The sequence below is a fragment of the Tenrec ecaudatus genome, chromosome 11 (assembly GCF_050624435.1).
Source record: "Tenrec ecaudatus isolate mTenEca1 chromosome 11, mTenEca1.hap1, whole genome shotgun sequence".
Taxonomy (NCBI): Eukaryota; Metazoa; Chordata; class Mammalia; order Afrosoricida; family Tenrecidae; genus Tenrec; species Tenrec ecaudatus.
This window is the reverse complement of record NC_134540.1, coordinates 88022543-88044100: the sequence shown is the minus strand read 5'-3', so window position 1 is coordinate 88044100 and position 21558 is coordinate 88022543. Positions and strand designations below refer to the sequence as shown.

Genomic DNA, 21558 nt, shown 5'->3' with positions numbered 1-21558 from the left:
GAATCACTGTGGTTGCTAGTCACAGCCTCATAACTACATGCTAAATTAATGGAGGAGATTCATGTTTAATCATTTTGAATGCAACTGTAAATTATAGAAAATGACCAATGTGATAAGCAAATCCTGTTAATCCAATATGCACCTGGTAGAAATGTGTCAATATTCGTAACTGTGAACACATTTTTGGAATAGATTCTTGAAATGCTTGCATCCTCTTCCTCTCTTCCTCTTCCTCTGCTGCTGTCACTCCCCACTGGCCCTAGAGAGTAAAAATACAGCGTTTCAATTTAAGCCATAATGAAAGAGACTGTCTGTTGACAAAAGGGGCTGGAGAATTAGTCATCTTAGTGGAGAGGTGTACACAGTGCACAACCTGTACTGCTATAACTTTCATGAAAATTTTCTGATGCAAACCTAATTCCCCAGATTATTTCAATAATGTATTTTGGATGTACTTGATTTCAATATATATGAAGTCTACATAGAACTACCTTATATTTTAAAAATAACTACATATTACATTTTACAAGGTGCAGTATTTTAATTATCACAAGTCAACCAGTCTTTTGAGATTACAGACCAGACCAGACCCAACCAAACCAAACTCACTGCCACTGAGTCAATTCTGACTCACAGTGACCCTAGAGGAAAGAATAAAAGTGAGTTCTCAAGACAGTGACTCCAGGAACTAGAAAGCCGCATCTTTCTCCTGTGGAGCTGGCTGGTGATTTCTAACCATCAGGGCTCATGCTATTTCCTACGACATGCAATAAATACAAAGATGCCTCAAAAAATGTGTGGAAAACTAGAATGGAAAGAGAATGAAAATTTTCCAGGAACTTTGTGATACCGCTTTACAATCTTTTATCTTATCATTATGTATATTTTGTATAAAAGAAAATATCCACAAAAGAAGGAGGCAATTCAACATATTGGCACCTTTGAAACTTTGCTTTAATTCTTGAAGGCAAACAAGCGGCCATCTAGCTCAGAAGCAACCAAGCCCACAGAGAAGAAGCACACGGCCTAAGAGAATACAAAGTATTGAATGGACCAGGTAGCAGACACCAAGGTTCAAAAACAATCATTGTGTGATCACCTTCCTCACATAATCGCTGAAGACAAAGGTGTGCATAAGCAAGTGTGGTGAAGAAGGCTGATGGTGCCCGGCTACTGAGAGATATAGCATCTGGGGACTTAAAGGCTTGAAAGCAAACAAGCGGCCATCTAGCCCAGAAGAAACAAAGCCCACACGGAAGCAGCACAACAACATGGGTGATCGTGAAGGGCAGAGGAGACCAGGTCTCAAACAACAAAGGCGGTAGAGGGGGGATCACATCACCGTGAATGAGGGGGAGTGCGTGATGGGGACCCAATGCCCATCTGTAGACAGCTGGACATCACTTGCAAAGGGGTAGTGGGGAGGAGATGAGTCACTCAGGGTTCAGTGTAGCAACAATGAAACTCAAAACCTTCCTCTAGTTCCTGAAGGCTTCCTCCCCTCCCAATTATACCTTGCGGACCTGGTTATACCAGAGGATGTACAGCGGTGCAGTAGGGATCTGGAAACACAGGGAATCTAGGACAGATGAACCCCTCAACACCAGCGGGAGGGAAGTGGGTATAGAAAGGGAGAATCGATCTTGGAGATCTATATGTAACCTCCTCTCTGGGAGATGGGCAATGGGAAGATGGGTGAGGGAGACGCCGGGCAGTGTAAGATATAATAATTATTTATAAATGATTAAGGGACCAGGGGGAAGGGAGGTGTGGGGAGGGAGGAGAAGGGGGGAAAAAAGGAAACCGAACTGATTCCAGGAATCCAAGTGGATGGCGAATTTTGAGAATGACGAATGCAACCAATGTATAAGGGTGCTTTGCTCAATTGATGTATGTATGGATTGTGATAAGTTGTATGAGCCCCAATAAAAAGATTTATTAATAAAAAAAAGAAAGAAAACTTTATTCAAAAAAAACCTCACTCCCATGAATCGATGCTAACCTATAGTGACCCCTAGAGGACAGGGTGGTGGAAATGCACCCTTTGGGTTTCGGAGACGGCACTTGTTTACAGGAATAGCAAGCCCCACTTTCTCTCGTGGAGCAGTTGGTGGTTGCGAGCTGCCGATCTGGAGGATCGCAGGCCAACACACATCCGCTGCAGCACAAGGGCTCCTACTTACGGCTTCCCACTAAATAGGGCATAGACAGGCACTCCTCAAAAGTAATGCTACAAAATCACAGATAACTTCACTAAACAAAAAATTTTAAATGTGAAGCTACTAGTTCTTAACACAGCTCCACCTAGGTATACATACGTGTGAAGGCAGTGTTTCCACGTCTCTAGCACTGCCTACAGACACCTGTGCCCTTGGATTTACATCACGTCAAAGCAGCAGTTGTAGCATCCACAAGAACTCGAGTCCTGTTTCTTTCCAGGAACTCTTGAGTTTGGAGAAGAAGTTTGAAGGGGCAAGATCAGGGCTGTAAGGTGGAAGGGGGAGCCTCATCCCAGTCATTCTTATGTTACCATGCAGAAGTTTTAATATTTTACCTCTTACATTATTTTTACAATGGGTGCCACATGATAGTTTATGTATAAACTATCGACTTATTTAAATGTAATTTATTTAAAAGCTTAGGCATTTCGCTCTGTTCGCAGTACCGTTTGCTCAGACTGACTCTCCCTCAACGGGAAGGTCTATTCCTAGATGCTGCTCTGTCACCCGATCTGGCTGTCCCATGACACAGTACTATACTTCCTCCTAATTGCTGTAATTTTCCTGTAAGGCTTGGCAGGTGGTAGAACAAATATAAATCTTTCCATTTTGTTCTTGTTGAATAATGTTTTCGCAATTCTAGGCCTTATGAATTCCTACATAAACTTTAGCATTAGTTCTAATTTCTACCCAAAAAAGCAAAAGCAACTCTTGAAATGGAAACTGGAATTATATTTAATATGCATTACTTTTCTAATGTAATAACATGATACTCTATTTACATACTTCCTCTTAATTTTCTCTATTCTCTAGAGCAGTGGTTCTCCACCTTCCTGATGCCGCGACCCTTTAATTCAGTTCCTCGTGTGGTGGTGACCCCCCAACCATAAAATTATTTTCATTGCTACTTCATAACTGTCACTTTGCCACTGTTATGAATCGGGTGACCTCTGTGAAAGGGTCATTCAACCCACAAAGGGGTCACGACCCACAGGCTGGAAACCGCTGCTCTAGAATAAGGACTGTGTCTTAGCTACTCCTCCGTAGCACTACTGCAGCCACAGGCAGAAGTAACAAATGCGTGCGACTATGTGCAAATAAAATTTTATTTACAAAAAAGTTCAGTTTGCAAACCCAGCTTTATAATTTTATGAATAGCTGCTCCGTGTGTATTTTCTTGGGTTTTTAACAATATGGTATTAAATGTTATTTCTTTTAAGAATTGTTTCCAGCACGGGTAAGGAAATGCAATTCATGTTTATGGAGTGGCCTGTGTCCGCCTACCTTGGTACATTTCCTTAGGCACTCTAATAATTACCTTCTGGACTTTCTATGTCTGCAATGATGACCTCACTAAATGAAAACAAGTATGGTTTGCTTTTCCCCAAGCTGTTCATTTTGTATTTGTTTTTCTTGGTTCACAACATTGGTAAGGTTATCACCACACAACACTAACAGCAGATAAACTTGTGTCTCCTTCCTAATCTTAGAAAGATACACTCAGCATTTCATCACTGAGTATGATGTTTTCAGTTTTTAAAAATTTTTAATGTAAATATTTTATTAGATGACGAACGTTTCATTCTATTCATAGCTTGCTTGGAATTCTATCATTTACTCCAACGCTTCAAGATCATGTGGCTTATCCTTTAGTTTGCAAATGTATAGAGTTGACAATGCTTTCTGGTCAGAATAGCAAAACATCTATTTTCTTAGAATAAACAAACTTTTTTGTAAAGTATCAGCCTTTTGATATATCACAGCTTGCTAAGATTTTGTTATGAATTTTTATATCCATGTTCACATGAGACCTAAAATAAGGTAGATGATAACAAAAGCGAAACTTGTCTCAATGTCTTGTGTTGTAAATTTGACTATCACTCATTCACCTCCAGCAAGTGCATCCGACTCACAGTGACGCCACAGGGCAGAATGGAACTGCACCTGCGGAGTCTGAGACCGACTCTGTACAGGAGCGTCTTGTGCGGAGCGCTGACCTAGTGGTCAGCAGCCCAACTGGGAGACACTAGGCCACCGTTTGACTGTAGAACCAAGGAAATCTATGACATAAGTAATTGATTTTGTGTTACTGATAAATTAATTTTTTTAAATGAAAGCAAAAGTGAAATCAATTACTTTAAGTATATATGAAGTTAGCAGCATAATTTAAGGGCAGTAAATATCTCAGGAGACATCACAATATGGAATTGGACTGTAAATATCGACTGTGAAAAGGAGCCATGGTGGCACAGTGATTAAGTGCTCACCATAAGGTCAGTGGTTCGAATCCATGAGATGTGCCAATCTCCTTCCATGAAGATTTACAGATTTGGAAATCCTATGAGGCAAATTTATTCTGTCCTACATGGTCATTAAGAGATAGAATAGACTCAATGACAATGAGTTTTGGGCATTTATGGGGATGCAGCCTAAGGAGGAAAAGGGGGAAAGGGATTGTTAAGAAGAACTTTTTAAATGTAAAAATATTTTAAATACTGGTTTTGGTGGTAGTGCCAGAATTCTGATTCCAAGACAGTTGTATATGTGTATGTAGCAAATAAGTAAATATGCCATGTTAGAAACACAAACTTACGGGACGTAATACATAATTGTTTTTAAAAGTCAAAAATGTGAGAGCCCCTTAACATAAAATTGAAGTCGAAACATCAGAGTTTTGAGAAGGAAGGTGGCAAATACGTAAAAAATAAATAGATATATACGGAGGAAGAGAATACTTTGGGAATTTTCGGCAACATCAAAACAAGGATAAAATGTTGACCAGGAAGCAAGCAAGCAAAGGCAGTTCCCTGAGAACAGTCTCAGGGGCGCTCTGGAAACCTCTGACTCTTCTTGCGTCTCTTCAACAGCGCGCCTTACGTCCGTGATGGTCTCAAAGATGATTTGGCCTTTCGAATTTAAACATATTTTCAAATAAAGTTTCAGCTTTAAGACTTCTTATTGTCCCCCGAAGTATGTCTGAATAAAATACACGGACTAACTCTGGCCTTGGTATTAGACCTGTTTCAGCCCGCTGCCGATGGTGACGAGTTTACAGAGAGAACGGTCAGCTCCCACACACGTGCGGCCATGCTATTCCCGTGGAGGAAAGATCCTAAGGATGGACATCTAGGGTAGTTTTTATAGCGTCTGCTGATTTTCCAGAAGGACTGATTAACTGGGGCCTTAGGTGAGTTCAAAACTAGGCCAGTGAGCAGCATTTATTGACTATTTAATGATTAATAACTGACAAACATTACCACATGTGAATGAGTAACGCTATAAGGCATTCTTTATTACCACACTGATTTTACAAATAAGGAAACTGTGTAGAAGAAGTTACATCAACCAAAGGCACAAAGCTCACAACTCCCAGGGGTAGGCTTGAATCTGAAGGCCAGCAGTTATCCATGACATTCTACGCATGCAAACTCTCTTGTAGTTCAGGACAGCAGACCAAACTAAACCAAGAAAACCACTTGGAATAATAGAAGACGTTAGTTATATAAATGTGGCAAGCACTACCTGCTTCCAAAACACACTAAACAACTGATTTAGCCTTAAGGGCCAAGGCACATGCTGTCCTCTAACCAACATTCTAAAAGAATCACCCCAACAACATAATCTCGTAACAAACTGTACTGATTCTGAATAACTTGTCTCTGACTTCCTGAAAGTATAAAGACCATAGCAAATAGAAAAAAAATTCCAATAATAGCCAAGCTGGCTTAATCTTCATAATTCAAAGTAACTGAGAATATGAACAGTTTTAAGTAGAGAAACTGGGGCTCTCACTAATAAGTAAAATAAGGTACTAGGTGAGATCCATCAGCATAAAGTAATAAAAGCGACACGGCTTTAGAGTACATAGTCTATGCAGCACATATCAGTCCAAAAAGATGGAGGTAGCTTGATACTTAAGACACAAAACCTGGCACGATATTGTGATTCGTTTAAATTCTATTGCCTGTTTTTAATACTTTTTAAATGATGATTATGATCATTCTTAATAACTAGTGCTTCCTCAGAACTCCCAAATGATGATGGATGGGCTCAATTTGTATGAAAATTTCAGTGGAAAAGTTAACATTTGCTCACATTGCAGCAACAAGTTTATTGTTAACATGGATACGTGCAAGAAAATAAAACCTGTACCTCGATTTCACGCTGTTTCTTTCTCTCTTCAAACTGCAATCGTTTCTGTAATTCTTCCAAAGCAGCTCTGTAGATTGCTTCTTGAGCATTCTGAAGTTCAATAATTTGATCAAAGACAGCTCGAAGTTGATTTAAAAGTGCCTAAAGAGATAAGACAATGTTTTTCTTTATATGAAAAGAACTTCAACATGTCCCCTAAGGTTTTTAATGAAAATATTGATTGTTACAACAACAACAACAACAAAAACTTTAAAAGATATCAACTCAATCTCTTAGTGTTTACTAGTTGTTCATTCACTTATCAAATATTATTGCACTTTTACCACAGGACAGCATTGTAGAAGGCAAGTCTGCATTTGTGAAAACAGTAGCTGCAATGTGCCAGGCTCTTTGCACAAATTATCTCCAAATCTGCCAACAACCTTATAAAAATTAAGCTCAGCCTCATAAATCAAAGCTAGGTTATACGTGAGTCAAGGGTAAAACTATGCCAAGAATTGTGAATCCAATTCCTTTTGGAAACATACCAAGTCAAGCATATCAAAACTAGAAATGGAGACTATGAGAAACCATTCACAATCATCAAATAATAACCAAATTCAAAAAGGTTTGTAAAAATCGGTACCATGCTTTACATCAGGAAAAAGTTTCATATTGAGACAAACTCTTAATACTTTATCAATATGCCAATGCCAAATATATATGGGGAATTCCTTTAAGAATTCATAGAAAAATCCTATTATCATTTAATTCCATTTTCCCACAAACTTTTTGAAGCCTCTGTCTACTTCACCGATTATAATGTTGTATAGGCTCTTTCAGGACACATCTGCCAGATTTTATATATATATATATATATATATATATATATATATATATATATATATATATATATATATATATATATATATATATAAATACCCAAGGCACATATATACTAAACACATGAAACTGGTGCCAATGATGAGGGAGAGGAGAGAGAAAGATCTAAGTAGAAAACCGGTGATGACAGGAATAAAACTGAATCCAACCAGGTAATGAGGACAGCGCGCCATGACTGAAGATAAAGATAAGCTCGAACCACTGCCATCTGAGGAAGGACAATTCAGTTCTGCAGAAAATAACTCAGGTGCTAAAATTCAACACTCACTCACGATTTATTTATAACATTTCATCAAAGTAAGACTAGCATGGAACAACTGTAACTTAATAAAGATTGCTTTTAGCAAACACCATAGTCAACGGTGAAATAATAATGTATCCTTTTAATGTTGGGATAAGATAATGGGAGATGTCGGACAGGGCAAGATATGAGAAAATAATAACTTATAAATTATCGAGGGTTCATGAGGGGGGCAGGAGAGGGAAAAATGAGGAGCTAATGCCAGGGGCTTATACAGAAAGCAAATGTTTTAAGAATGATGAGGGTAACGAATGTACAAATGTGCTTTATACAATCGATCTATGTATGGATTGTGATAAGAGTTGTATAAGCCCTCAGTAAAATGATTAAAAAACAACAACAAAGATAACAATTCCCACTGGTGTTTATAGACAACCTAGCTAACACTCTAAAAGAAAAAGAAGCAAGAGATGTTACTTGGAAAGAAATTAACCATTCTGGAGGAAAACATGACCCAAAAGTACCTAGGGAATTTTGGAGTAGGAAAATGGATGAATGATCAGATTTCAAAATATAGTAATAATCTGACAAAAGATTTACAAGCTGTTTCCCAGGAAACTTATATAACTTTACTGAGAAGAAGTATAAGAGAAACCCAGATAACTAAAAAAAAAAGACTCAATCGCGTCAAGTTGGGAAACTCCCACATTTTATTGATACATTCAATAAGCAAGTAAAATCCTAACAGAACTCTTCAAAATTGACAAGCTGATCCATGAATTCACATTATAGGCAAAGGACCAAGAATAACCACCTATCTTCTCGATAACAGCAAATACAGAGGAAAGACTTATCCAAATGGACAAGAATCAGAATAAAGTTAAAATAACTAAATAGGAATACTGGCAAAAGGATAGCTAAACATATGAATGACATAAAAGAAAACAAACACCAAAAAATTCCACTATCATCCTTTCAATTCTTTGGATCAGTTTTATGCAATATTCCCAAAATTATGTCTGTGGAACACCATAAACAATCATTAACAGATGAAGTCACAGAGAAAAATGTTACTGATATTTTCTCCTTAAAGATTTACTCCAAATACATTTACAGCTACTTTAATAAAAGTACTTTGTTAGTGCAAAAAATATAATACTTAAGAAAATGACAATGAGAGTTCAAATAATGCATGAACACATGAAATTCAGCCTACATGAGTTTACCACTTAATACTGATCTCGTCCATTCCCTGATCACTAGATTATAAAAGCGATACTTCCAAGAGGCCGATATGTAGTTTAGTGTATAATGAGCAAGCAGTTTAATTTTTTTAAGTAGTTTAATGTGCATGAACTACAGTATTCACTCCCCAAATATGTACTCCCTGTGGACTTTTGTCTAAAAGAAAAACTCAAAGGGAAACTGGAGTCCTCCGGCTATCAAACCAGGGCTGGCTTCAGTAAGCACCTGTTGCAGTACCTCAAAGGAAACCGAACTGCAGCTTGCCCACTGGGAGAGCCCCGTATTTGCACCCGTGACTAAGAAAGGTAATCCAAAGGAGGCAGAAGCTTTCCAATAAGATCATTAATATCACACACAGTAACATCGGGCTGAAAATAATGGCTGCGCAGTGCACTGAGAGGGAACTGCCAGAAATGTGAGCTGATTCAGGAGTAGAATGAGGGTCATTATTGCTAATGTCACATCAGTCTTGGGTGAAAGTAGCCAGTAACCAGAGAGAGGTTTGCCTGTGCTTTGTTGGCTATGCAAAAGCATTCAAGTCTGTGGATCATAACAAATTATGGATAACACTTAAAAAAAATGGAACTCTCAGGCGACTGGAATGTGCTCACGCAGAACCTATGTATAGACCAAGAGGCAGTCTTTTGAACGGAACAGGACACCGGGTGGTTTAAAATCCGGGAGAGTGGGCACCGGGGGTTGCATACTGTCACCACACGTATTCAATCTGGAGGCTGAGCAAATACACAGAGGAGCGGGGTTCTGTGAACAAGAACTCGGTATCAGGCCTGGAGCAAGACTCGCACACAACCTGTGTCATTCGAACGACACAAGCTCGCCTGCTAAGAGCAAAGAGTATTTGAAGCAGCTGCCTACAAAGGGCGAAGATTACAACTTTCCGTGTGGATTCTACTGCAACACAAAGAAAACAAAAATCCTCACAACTGCGTCAATAAGCAACATCAGGATAAATGAAGAAATGGTTGAAGTTGTAAAGATTTTCTTTTTCTTGGATCCATAATCAATTCTCACGGAAGCGGCAGCAAAGAAATCAAATGCTATATTGTATTGGCCACGTCTACTATGTCAAATACCTCTTTGAAAGCAGTAGGACGTAAAATGTTGCTTTGAGGACTCAGGTGTGCCTGACCCCCGCCAAACTGCCTCACATGAACCTGAACCTGAAAATTGACAAATGAATAAGGAAGACAGGGACATTTTTATGTCTTCCCATTATACTGTTGGTGAGGAACAATGAAAGTACCATGAACTGCCGAAGAAGAAACCTGTTTGGAAGAAGTACAGCTAGCTCGAACAAGCCTTAGAAGACGGCAAGATTTCCCGACACCTTACCTTGAGCACGTTTCCAGGAGGAAAGTAGAGGATCAATGAAAAAGGTCCTCAGAAAGACGACTGGACAAAGTCGCAGCAACAATGGCTCAAACGCTCAAAGATTATAAAGATGGTGTCGAACTGGGCGGATTTCGTTCTGCTGCTTTAATACAAAGTCTCTGTGACTCTGAAGCAACTCACCAAACACGAACTACAACACAAAGACCCACCTAACTTGATAATGTTTTACACTAATCATTTGACATGACAATGTAACCATTTTTATAACACGACAGAATTTTACTATAATCCAGATAATAGATGAGCTCTAACTATTGTTGAGATTAATTTGATAGTTAATGAAGATATTTACAGAGCCATTTACCATTACCTATCATCTGGTAAACAAATATTCTAATCTGACTTGGGGTCGAACTTAATTAAGTCATAAAAGTATTATAAGTAGTTGAGTATCTAACTGACTCAGGTAAAACAAATCTGAAATCAATATTTGCCAGATGACTTTTGGAAAGGACAATTTAAGAAAACACAAATACTGCAAAATGAACGATTCGTGTTCTTTCATTTACTATAATTCACTTGTACAAAACAGGTCTTCAAATTACACTGCAATGAACACAATGTGGAACTGATCTGGCAACTCATATAGGAATCTGAGGAAGTAATGTTGTTTTTACTACTAGGCAACTTTTAAGCTCACCTTAAAAGTTGTCTTGTTCTTTGAAAGGGGCCTTATTTTTAAACAGAAAGCAAAAGAAGAGATGTTTTAATGTTTGCCTTTTAGAAAAAATTCATTTCTTCTAACTTGTTTCTTGACTGTAGTCAAATAAAAATATGCTAAGAAAATCTCTAAAATAATTAGATCGTGCGATGATTTGACTTTTACATTAAGGGTACAATATAAGTTACTGCAAGCAATCTGCTAGTGTAAGACGGTTATAAAAATGCTTCATGGTGACATCAGTTTGTAACAATTTGGGTTTTAACATAATAGATCAGCAACTCTTGGAGGCTATTTACAAAATATGAGAGGAAAACCATGTTGTCACTTAATTTAAAAAATAATTAATATCAGAAATTTGTTTTTTTATGACACAAATACAGGACTTAATTGCTAAATGTTGTCAAAAGGCTACTGCATAATGATTAAAATTTCTGAAGAATTAGAGTACATTTTTTGTTTTAAGAAACTTTTAAGCCCTAATAAACCACTATTTATTAGCTGTTGAAAACTCCATTTTAAGTAGATTGTTTTCTAATAAACTGTCAATGCTAGTTCACCTATAATGCTCTCTGTACTTAGGACCGGCCACTTGGATTTCTGAGGCTGTACATCGTTCAGGAACAGACTGTGGCATGTTGCTCCTGCAGAGTAACTGGTGGGTAACTGACCTCGCGCAGTTAGCAGCCCCAAGTGTAACTCACACCGCTGCCAGGTCTTCGTGTTTAAACACATGGGCAACAATCATGTGCCTACCACTGTGATAAACAATTTACACAAATTATACAACTCTCATCAATCTATTAAAGAATGCTAAGTACCCCCATACTTTTTGTTTTGATATGTTGACTCTTCGGCTCAACCAGTGAACGACAAGAACCAAATCTTGTTCACACAGCATTCCCGGAGTAGGCACTCCACAGATATTACACAAACGAGTTTGCAATTTCCAGGAGTGCTGCACTGGAGTAAAATGTGTTCATCTTTTCTTTCAATAGCTTAGTAGCACACAATGCTTAAATTATTAATGCGTGGAAATAGGGGGGGTCAAAAAGAAATTAAATGAGGACGGAAATCTCCATATGTGGTTCCAGAGACCTGCATTAGTGGGATTCATAGCTATTTTAGTATATAAGAAACCCTTGTAGTGAACCTGTGAAGTGTTCCGCTATCAATCAGAGTTGGCAGTTCCAACCCACTCAGGTATCGGCAAAGAGTAAATGGCAGCTGGTAGTTCTACTGTCACATGGGGCTACTATGAGGCAAGAACGGATTCAACAGCACCTACCAACAACATTTTAGAAGGTACACAGAGAAACCTAACTTTATGATATTCACGAGAGCTAATTCCTCAAGTCTAGGAATCATGTCCTAATCATGACTATATCAACATTTATAATAACATAATGAAGATGCTCATATATACCGATTGAATATAGAAATGTATAAGCTGCCAGAGAATTTCTGAAATTTTATGGAATTTCAGTGTGACAAAGACTAGGTTAAATAATAGCAATAAAGGGCCTGAAATTTGCAAGACAGAACACAAATGCTGAAAAATGAACAATTTATGTTCTTTTGTTTACACTTGTACAAAATAGGTCTTCAAATTACAATGCAATAAAAACATGGAACTAATTTGGCATCTAATATAAGAATCTGATTAAGTAATGCTGCTTGTAATAATCAGTTATTCACAACAATAATTATTAATTACATTCAAAGTACTTTATTTTTGTACATTTAAATGTGTTTATAAAATATATATATATTCCATGTAGACGCATCTTCTATCTGAGCAATATTTTTCTTTGATAACCCTTCAGTAATGAAATTCACCATATCAAAATAACTGTTCTCTCAGCCATGGCTGAGCAATGTAGAGTATCCAGTACAGGAAAAGTAAAGTCCTAAAGTAATGTTTCTTCTATGAATGAATGTCTTCTTGAAGAGACTGAGCGTGTACTCTGAAGCAGATCTCTGCAAACCTGGCCTTCCATTTTCTCCTTCTTTCTTGTTTATTTCTGTTTTTCTAGCTATTGTAATTTATTACGGAATAGAAAGCTTAACTTGAAAACCAATCGCATATTAAAGGAAACGTAATTTCTTTTACCCCAACCCCTCAAATCCATTGTCAACGAGTTAACTCCGACTCACAGTTACTCTACACAGTGTTTCTGAGGCTGTGAATCACTCTGTGAACACACGGACTGTTTTCGCCCACTGAGTGGAAGGTGAGTTTGAATCACCAACCTTGTGGTTAGCAATCCAACATTTATCCAACAGTGTAGCCAGGGCTCCTGCCTTTATCTTTTTTAAAGACAAACTAAACAGATTTGGCAGCACACATTTCAAAATGTATTTTCTTTTAAATATATTTAGTCAGTGCACAGTCCTTTGTAAAAGTTGTATGTATGTTATTTTTTCAAGAAATACCCTTATTACATTTACAAATATAAGATTTCCCCAGCACCCCATCAAAAAACATTTAAACTTCTTATATTATCTAGCTATCTATCATCATCTATCTATCTATATTTCATAAGTTCTGGCCTTTCTTGGAAGTTCCAAACCCAATTTCAGAAATAAATTTGAATTTTGCATCCTACCTAACAATGATAATTTGAAATGAAAGCAATAGATTCTTTTTAGTCGCATTTTTTTTTTAATAAAATTCAAGCTCAGGACAATTTCCCACAAGCAACATTCAGAGAACAGAGGCCCTAAAGGACAACTTAGGATTTATCTAAACAAACATTTTATTTTCTAACTAAACATTGTATTGTCATGTAGTCAGATAGCAACTAAATGAAAAAATAACAAAGATTAAAAAGTAAAATTATAAATCCTACATTTCCTCACATTATTTACCTGGATTTTCATACATGTTAAAATTGGTTTTGTTCTCAATGAGCTTAGCCTGGTCTACTTTGTTCAGACACCACCTTTGACCAGTTCAACATGTTAACAGGTGATTACCTGGTCTGTCAAATAAGAGAGTTAAAAAAAAAGGTTTCTTTAGAAACTGATTTTTTTATTATGAATACTAACACGAGTATAATTTTTATTCCTAGGTGATAAGTATCGTGTCATTCCAATTTTTCATCCATTCTAGGCATCTGAGAGCACTGCCTCCTTGTTTCAGCACTCTGACCCAAATTCTGTTTGGAAGCAACGTGCCTTGAGCGTCAGACGTCTAATAATATTGTTTTAATTATTACCGATATTATTACACCGAGTGAGTGCCATTTGACAGAAAAACAAGCAAAGGAGGCTGTTATTTCCTTAGCTGCGAATCAAATAGGAGCCTTACTCTGGAGTCGTTGTCCAGCAGACACCGAGAAATGATGGTATCTAAGAAAACCTCGTGCGCTGCGATAATGTGATCCAAGTCTTGGGCCCGCTGCACTTTGTTCCAAAGTTCATCCCAAGAACATTCAAGCACCTAAGAAACAACCATTCAAAACGTGTGAAGAAGTTCATGTTCCTTCTAATATAAAGAAATGTCCTCAGGAAACATACTCTTAAGGCATGACTTATTTAAACTAAAATTACCAAGGTAATTGCACTATACCTCAAATGTAATATAGTACTGCATCTGATGAATGAAATGGACCATTTCAGATGCCAAAATGTGACACTGGTGCAGCACCCCAGAGAACTCTGAAAGAAAAGCCAAATAATTTAGGTTAAACATAAAATAGGAAAACACTGGAAACAAACACATTATCCCTTATTCATATGAAATCTCTCTCTCACAAACAAAAAAAACCTACCTTTAATTCTTGAATCCTTCAAAAAGAAAACAATCTGTCCATTATTTCTTTGACAGTCAAACTAAAGAAGGATGTGCTATCTAATTAAGGAGTATATTGCTCTACAGAATAAAAGAACCTAATAAAGAATGACATGACACAAAACAATTATATTTCAAAGATAAACACAAGAAAAATTTATTTTACAATAAGGTAGTATGATAAACGTGAGGTCTATTTTAAGGTTTATGTACCGCAAGTCTGGCTACTGAGTGTGAAATATTTAACTACTATCTATTTGGAGACAAAGCTGACATTTCTTTAAGGAACTAAAAAGTGCCCAGGTCATCTGGGAGAAGCATGAACCTTTGAAAGAGGTTAAGAACGAGTTCAGAGTTTGCACTTACTCTTTATGAGGTTAGAAAGCCATTAAAAGCTGTTAGAGTTACCAATGAGAGGTTAGTTCTGTTAGTACTTTGGATTTTTGTTCAAAGAGATCTCAGAATATCGTGTCCCACTACTGCACAGGATGGCTCAAAGATAAGCTAATCAAGAAATGATTATAAACGTTACTATGCATACTGCATATACTTTTTAAATGTTTTTAATATACTAAACAGACAGAAAAGTAGATGGAGATTTATTGCAGCATGGTGCTATGCAAAAATCTGTTTTGTTCCTTCTTGAGAGACTAATGAACAAGTGAAATCCATGAACTGGAATGTAACCACAGTGGCAACATCGCTAACATTCCTTTCTGAAAGGATGGATGACACTGTGGTGATTCTGCTGGCCTGGTTTAATATGCATGATTTCAGGACGGTACGAGGGAGGCACAGAGCAGCCAAAGAAAGAAAGGGACAGGGGAGAGAGTAAGGGGAAGGGAGCATGATTGTAGATACTAATCCTTATAAAAATTGGCATTGTGGAACAGATGGCAAAGACATATAAGCACAGAAATGAACTTAGATTGTACAATGGCTGAAACCAAGTTAGATTATATTGACAATATGATATTGATTTTGTTGTACTGTGAACTGTATATTTAGAAAAAGATAAGGAAAAAATATGGGAGGAGGGCACTATTCAGATTCCAAATATTTTATGTTCATAGAAGAGCTAGAATTTTAGAATACCAAAGAAAGGATGGCAATTCCAAGAATCTCATGAGAAAAATCTCCAGCCAGAAAAACTTGACATGGACAAAGGTAGTAGTGACAATGCTATATGGCAGCCGAGTTCTTGTGAAAACATGAACGACATGATTCCTTTTCGATTCTTCTTTAACAAAACCTAAGTGAAACATGTAGTCATTTTTTAGAGATGTTTAAAAAATTAATTTCAAAACACATACACATAACTCATTTACTTTCAAGGATGCAAAAGATTTTTATTTAGTAATGACTGAATCCATAATGTACACATTTGTATCTAAATATATTTTTACATATGACACAAACCTATTGTTCTTCAAACAAGAAAACTAACACCTTGGCAACCAACAAACACCTAAAGGTAAAAAGCCTACCAATGAGCAATGTGTCTTGAAGAAAATTCTCCCCAAGCCCCAAACCCAGCTCATAAAAAAGGCATCCAATCCCAAATAAGTCTCTACATAGTCAATCACACTGGAAAAGCAGGTCCATGCCAGCTTTTCCCGGTGTCTTGTTTGCCAGATGCAAACCAGATTAATTCAAGATTTGCATCAAAACAGAACTCTACTCGTTCCTTTCGAAGCAAAAGACCATTCAGGCCTCCAGCAGGACTCTCAAAGACAGTAAATGTCCACAACTCTAAAGGGTAATTTTATCTATAGAACCATTAAAAAAATCCTGCTGTCCTTCACCTCAAAAGCGCACGTGTCTATTGTTCTGTTACTGATGGTTTTCCTCTAGCCCAACTACCTCAAAAGATCATTCTTATGTCACAAACATAAGTTCATTTATACTTTCACGAATCTATAATACATGAATATACTAAATATTTAACCAAAAATAGCTTTCACATTTCATTTGTGAAAGCCAAGAATGAAGATTGTACTTTTTCCTACTGAAAACTATAAATGGGGTCTGATTCTCAGTCCTAAAAGCTGATTTAATTAAAATTGTTGCTAGAATATTATACTTTTCAAATGTAAAACACCACAATGAACTGCTATTTTAGATGATACTTGGCTTTGTTACACTTTGAGTAAACGTCTAAGGGAAATAACTACCATTTATAACTATATTTTAGGCTCTAACTCAGAGCTTTTGTGGCCCGTCCCTAAAAACATCAACACTGGAGGTGGGGAGGAGGCTGGGGAATAGGCTCTGCTCACCAGCCTAGGACAGGTAGTCTGCCTTCTGCAACTGGCTCGGAAGAGATTTAAAGCATTTCACGTGTGTGTCAAACCCAAACCAAAGCCATGACCCGAGTCAACCCCTTCGCGGTTGAAGCCATGAATCTGTGTGAACACGCAGCACTCCTTTCTCCCCAGAGCAGCTAGTGCGCTTCACTGCCGATCCTGCGATTAGCAGGCCGGCACTTAGCCCACAGCAAGCACATTTTGCCTTTCAAGATCTTTCTTGAATGCAATTTCATTTCTTTGTAGTGTAACAAAATTTCATGAAATTCTACAGGTACCATATATGGAAGGTGCATTTTTTGTTTGTTTTAAATTTAATCACAAGTTTTTGGTGGACCTTTCCCTTGGGAAGCAATTTACTGATGTCTTTAAAAATTACATATAATGATAGTCAGGTACCATGATAGTCATCGTCTCTGAATCTATCATTCTCAGTGTGTTTTCCTAAGATGCAGTTTTTTACACTTTAAGGCTTAGCTGCATATATGCTCCGAATACCATCTCTTCATTTCTACCCTCTCAAAACTTTTTTCCTTTTTATATGTATAAAAAAGCGCATTATATCAATAAGTAATTATATATCAAGAAAGCATCTCAGCCCAGTCTAGCTCAAGTCCATACGTCCGATACCAGTCTATAAGTCCCTCTTCACACTCATGCAACCACATGCAATGATGCAGAATGCAAAAGATCACAGGCCGGTGGATGCAGAGTTCTGTGGATCCAAGGTCAGTGGAAACATGGCAGTGCTCCAGCAGCTCTTGGCAGGGGGGTTGGGGTAAGGATGAGGCATTCCAGAGTCCTGCTTTTAAGATGTCCGCACCCCAAGGAGACAGCATCAGGCTATGACCTTACCTGGTTGACAGGTTCAACTCTACCCCTACACTTTTATTATTATTAAATCATTTTATTGGGGGCTCGTACAACTCTTATCACAATCCATCCATCCATCCATTGTGTCGAGCACATTTGTACATGTGTTGTCCTCATCATTCTCAAATCATTTGCATTCTACTTAAGCCCATGGTATCAGCTCCTCATTTTGATATAAGTGCTAATAAAACAATTAAAAATTTTTGTGTGAAGATTACATTATCTTGTAATTCCTTCTCAGTACATTTTGAAGTCCTCTCATAATTTACATCAAGAAGGATTTATTTTAATACTACCAAACACAATAGACATTCGTAAAATACTAGTAACAAAACTAATGTACGATATCTCCCTTCACCCACTTTTCTGTTGTCCTTCCCTCAGGGAGGAGGTCACATGTAGATCCTTATAATCGTTTCCCCCTTTCCACCCTGCCCCTCCACATATCACTAACTCTCACCACTAGTCCTGAAGGGTTGATCTGTGCTGGATTCCCTGTGTTTCCAGTTCCTATCTGTACCAGTGTACATTCTCTGGTCTAGCCGGATTTGTAAGGTAGAATTGGGCTCATGATAGTGGGGGCAGGGAGGAAGCATTTAAGAACTAGATGAAAGATTATGTTTCATCAGTGCTACATTGCACCCTGACTGGCTCATCTCCTCCCCACGACCCTTCCGTAAGGGGATGTGCAGTTGCCTACAGATGGGCTTTGGGTTCCCATTCCACACTCCCCTGTACACAATGATTTTTTTGTTCTTTGATGCCTGATACCTGATCCCATCAACACCTCGTGATCACACAGGTTGGTGTACTTCTTCCACGTGGGTTTCGCAGCTTGTTTATCTTTAAGCCTTTAAAATGCCAGATGCTCTTTTGATAGCTGGGCACCATCAGCTTTCTTCACATTTGTTATGCACCCACTTGTCTTCAACGATCGTGTTGGCAAGGTGAGCAACATGGGATGCCAGGTGAACAGAACAGTGTTCTTGCATTGCCTCTCTCAAAATTTATCAATCGCTTCCCTCCTCCCATCAGCACTTACAATTCAATTTCAAACAAGCTCTCCAACTATTGCCCTCACCCTTCTTCACAGCCCACGTCTCCACTTTTTTACCTCCTATTCGTTTCAGACTGCTAAATTTATAACTCCTATCTTTACTATGAAATTAAAAAGGTTTTAATTCTTACCTTATTTGGTCTCAACAATTTTTGCCAAATTTGATCATTCACCGCTCCCTCTTTAATATACCTTTTATCTTGGCTTCAGACAAACTCCTATCACTCTGCCCACCTTTCTAGCAGTTGGACTTTCTGAAGTCCTCGGCTACTTTCTTGGTTCCAGTATCTTTTCCTCTCCTTTCCCCCTGGACACCTGCATTCAATCTCATGGCTTTCAGTATCATTATCAGAAAGAAAATTAAAAACCCACACTCACTGCTGTCCAGTCGCTTCTTCATTTCTCTCTCACTGACAATGAAACAGCTATTTCAGTCCTCACTGACCTAAGATCCGTGATCCCACAACCACATCACTCATTTTCAAAAGGTTTATTTCACAAAGCAAAAAAGCCATTAGGTGGGAACTACCCCACTTTTCCATCAAAGACAGAACTGCCCCTGTGGGTTTCTGAGACTCTACCTCTTCATGGGAGCAGAAAGCCCTGCCTTTCTCCCAAGAATCATCTAAGCTAATGGCAAATCAAATCTTTACATCTGGTCCAGTTCTGTCTTAAACGTCACATTAATCTAACCAAACATCTCATGTTTATATATCTTTAAAAGTCAAATGAATATTTCTGAAACTAAACTCCTTCTCCCGCGTTTCCTATGGTGGTGACCGCCATCCGCCAAGTCCTAGAAGTCAGAGGCTCAGATTTTATTCTTGGCTCTTTTCCTTCATTTCTCCGCATCCAATGCTGAGTGCTCTCTCACATCTTTCTTAAAACTGGTTCTCTCCACTCAACTGTGTTAACAGAGGCCAACTTCCACTCTCATTGCTATCGCAACTGACTGGTCTGCCGACCTCCATCCTACCCTTCCCTCAGCTTCAGCACCTGTGTTCACACAGGGGCTGTCACAAAACACGGATTCAAGCATCCCACTCTTCTACGAAGAAACCATTCGACGGCTTCTCACTGACACTAAAGTCAAATGGGCTGCAATAACCTACAAGGGCTTTCAGATCTGTTTCCTGCTTAGCTCTCCAGCTTCATCTCTAGCTACCCACCCATCACCATCTCTTTTCTAAACATGTTGTTTCTGACAAGTACTCATCTCTATAAAATTACCATAGTAACTTTACCTTAGGGGAACCTTTTGAAAATGATCTATTAAAAAAATAATAAAAATAAAAATTAAAAAAAGAAAAAAAAAGAAAATGATCTATTTAAATATTAAAGCCAAGGCAAAATTAACATACCAGTTAACTGCCTTACTTTTTTTTCAGATGCCATCTTGGGCATCTCCTATGAGGAGGCTTCTCTAATTTTCCACGTCTGTTTGACGCTTCCTTGGTCTGCCCCCTAGCAAACAGATTATCATGATATAATTTCTTGCTTAAATGCCTATCTTGTACTAATTAGAAATAAACTTGCTCAAAACAGAGACATTGCTCATCTTATCTATCACTCAATACCAGCAACAGATAATAATACACCCTCAATAATTATTTATTGCATAAAAAGTACACTATATAGTCAAAATTAATGGAGTCTGTTTATCCATTTAAAACTTGACTATTCAAACTGGCTTTTTTTTAAAGGTTGCTATTGCTCAGGTCAATTAGTCACACAGTTAACATAAGTACTCTTTCGTTTGCTTGTCTAAGTGTTAACAAAGGTATTCTCTCTTGATTGTTTTAAAGTATTAATAAACAGACACTTTCTTCTCAAAGAGCACTTTCCACCCAAAGTCCCTGTTTCAACCCCAAGCGCCGAGGACCGCCTCCTTAGTGGCACTCCCCTTGTCAGCCTCCGAAAGGGACAGCCCTGGGGCTGCTTCAGTCATAAAACTACCTACGCAAAAATCTGAAATCACTGTAGCACCACAACTGTCTCCTTTCACATGTGAGAAGTCAAACGCTATATGCTATAAATATAACTAAACCTCTAATGCCTATGAACGCAATTCACGAGCAGACTAACTTCACAAGGTACAATTTGGTCATTTAATTCTTAGAAAATACTCCTTATCTCCACCCCACCCCATCCCCAATCCCCACTGAATCTCTTTATCCAGAGCCTTAAGAATATATTTTAAACATTTATGAATAGGATTTTTCTTTGCTATGGTTGACTAACAAGAAACTAAATAATTGCAAAGGTCCCCAAAACAAAGAAACATTTACATTTAGTTTAAATAAATAAATGTGTATCTCCTGAAAGTTTAACCTAAGCGGTAGATAGTTTTATAAACCAACTTAAGAATGTTTCCCCGCCACCCTTGAGTTTATGTAGGATCTAAGAATGACCATTTCCCCGCTTGAGTTTATGCAGGTGCTAATGGCTGATTTATTTATAATTCTTTACTGCCCTCTAAAGGTTGTCAATAGAATTTGAAGTTTGATTTTTTTAAAAACCCAACACTTTCAGGGAACACGTTCTCTCGCTGACATCAAGCCAACTCCCATTCACGGCGACAGATGTGTTTGAACCATATCATAAAGACTTCAATTTATGTTGTTTTGTCGTTGTTATTAGCTCTGACTCACGGTGACCCTGTGTACAAACGAAGGAAACATTGGCTGGTCCTGCACGATCCTCAAAATTGTTC

At 37.9% G+C, this 21558-nt stretch overlaps 1 protein-coding gene across 1 annotated transcript in view; it reads right to left on the bottom strand.

Annotated features, from left to right (window-relative positions):
* The window catches only part of TUBGCP3 (tubulin gamma complex component 3), a 107791-nt gene that overhangs the window by 2193 nt on the left and 84040 nt on the right, over nt 1-21558 (bottom strand). Inside the window, exons 18-21 of the mRNA XM_075563414.1 lie at nt 14388-14476; nt 14127-14258; nt 6372-6512; nt 143-259 (exon numbers count right to left, since the gene is read on the bottom strand). Of these exons, the coding sequence (XP_075419529.1) occupies nt 143-259; nt 6372-6512; nt 14127-14258; nt 14388-14476 (479 nt within the window). The remainder of the gene's footprint in view (nt 1-142; nt 260-6371; nt 6513-14126; nt 14259-14387; nt 14477-21558) is intronic.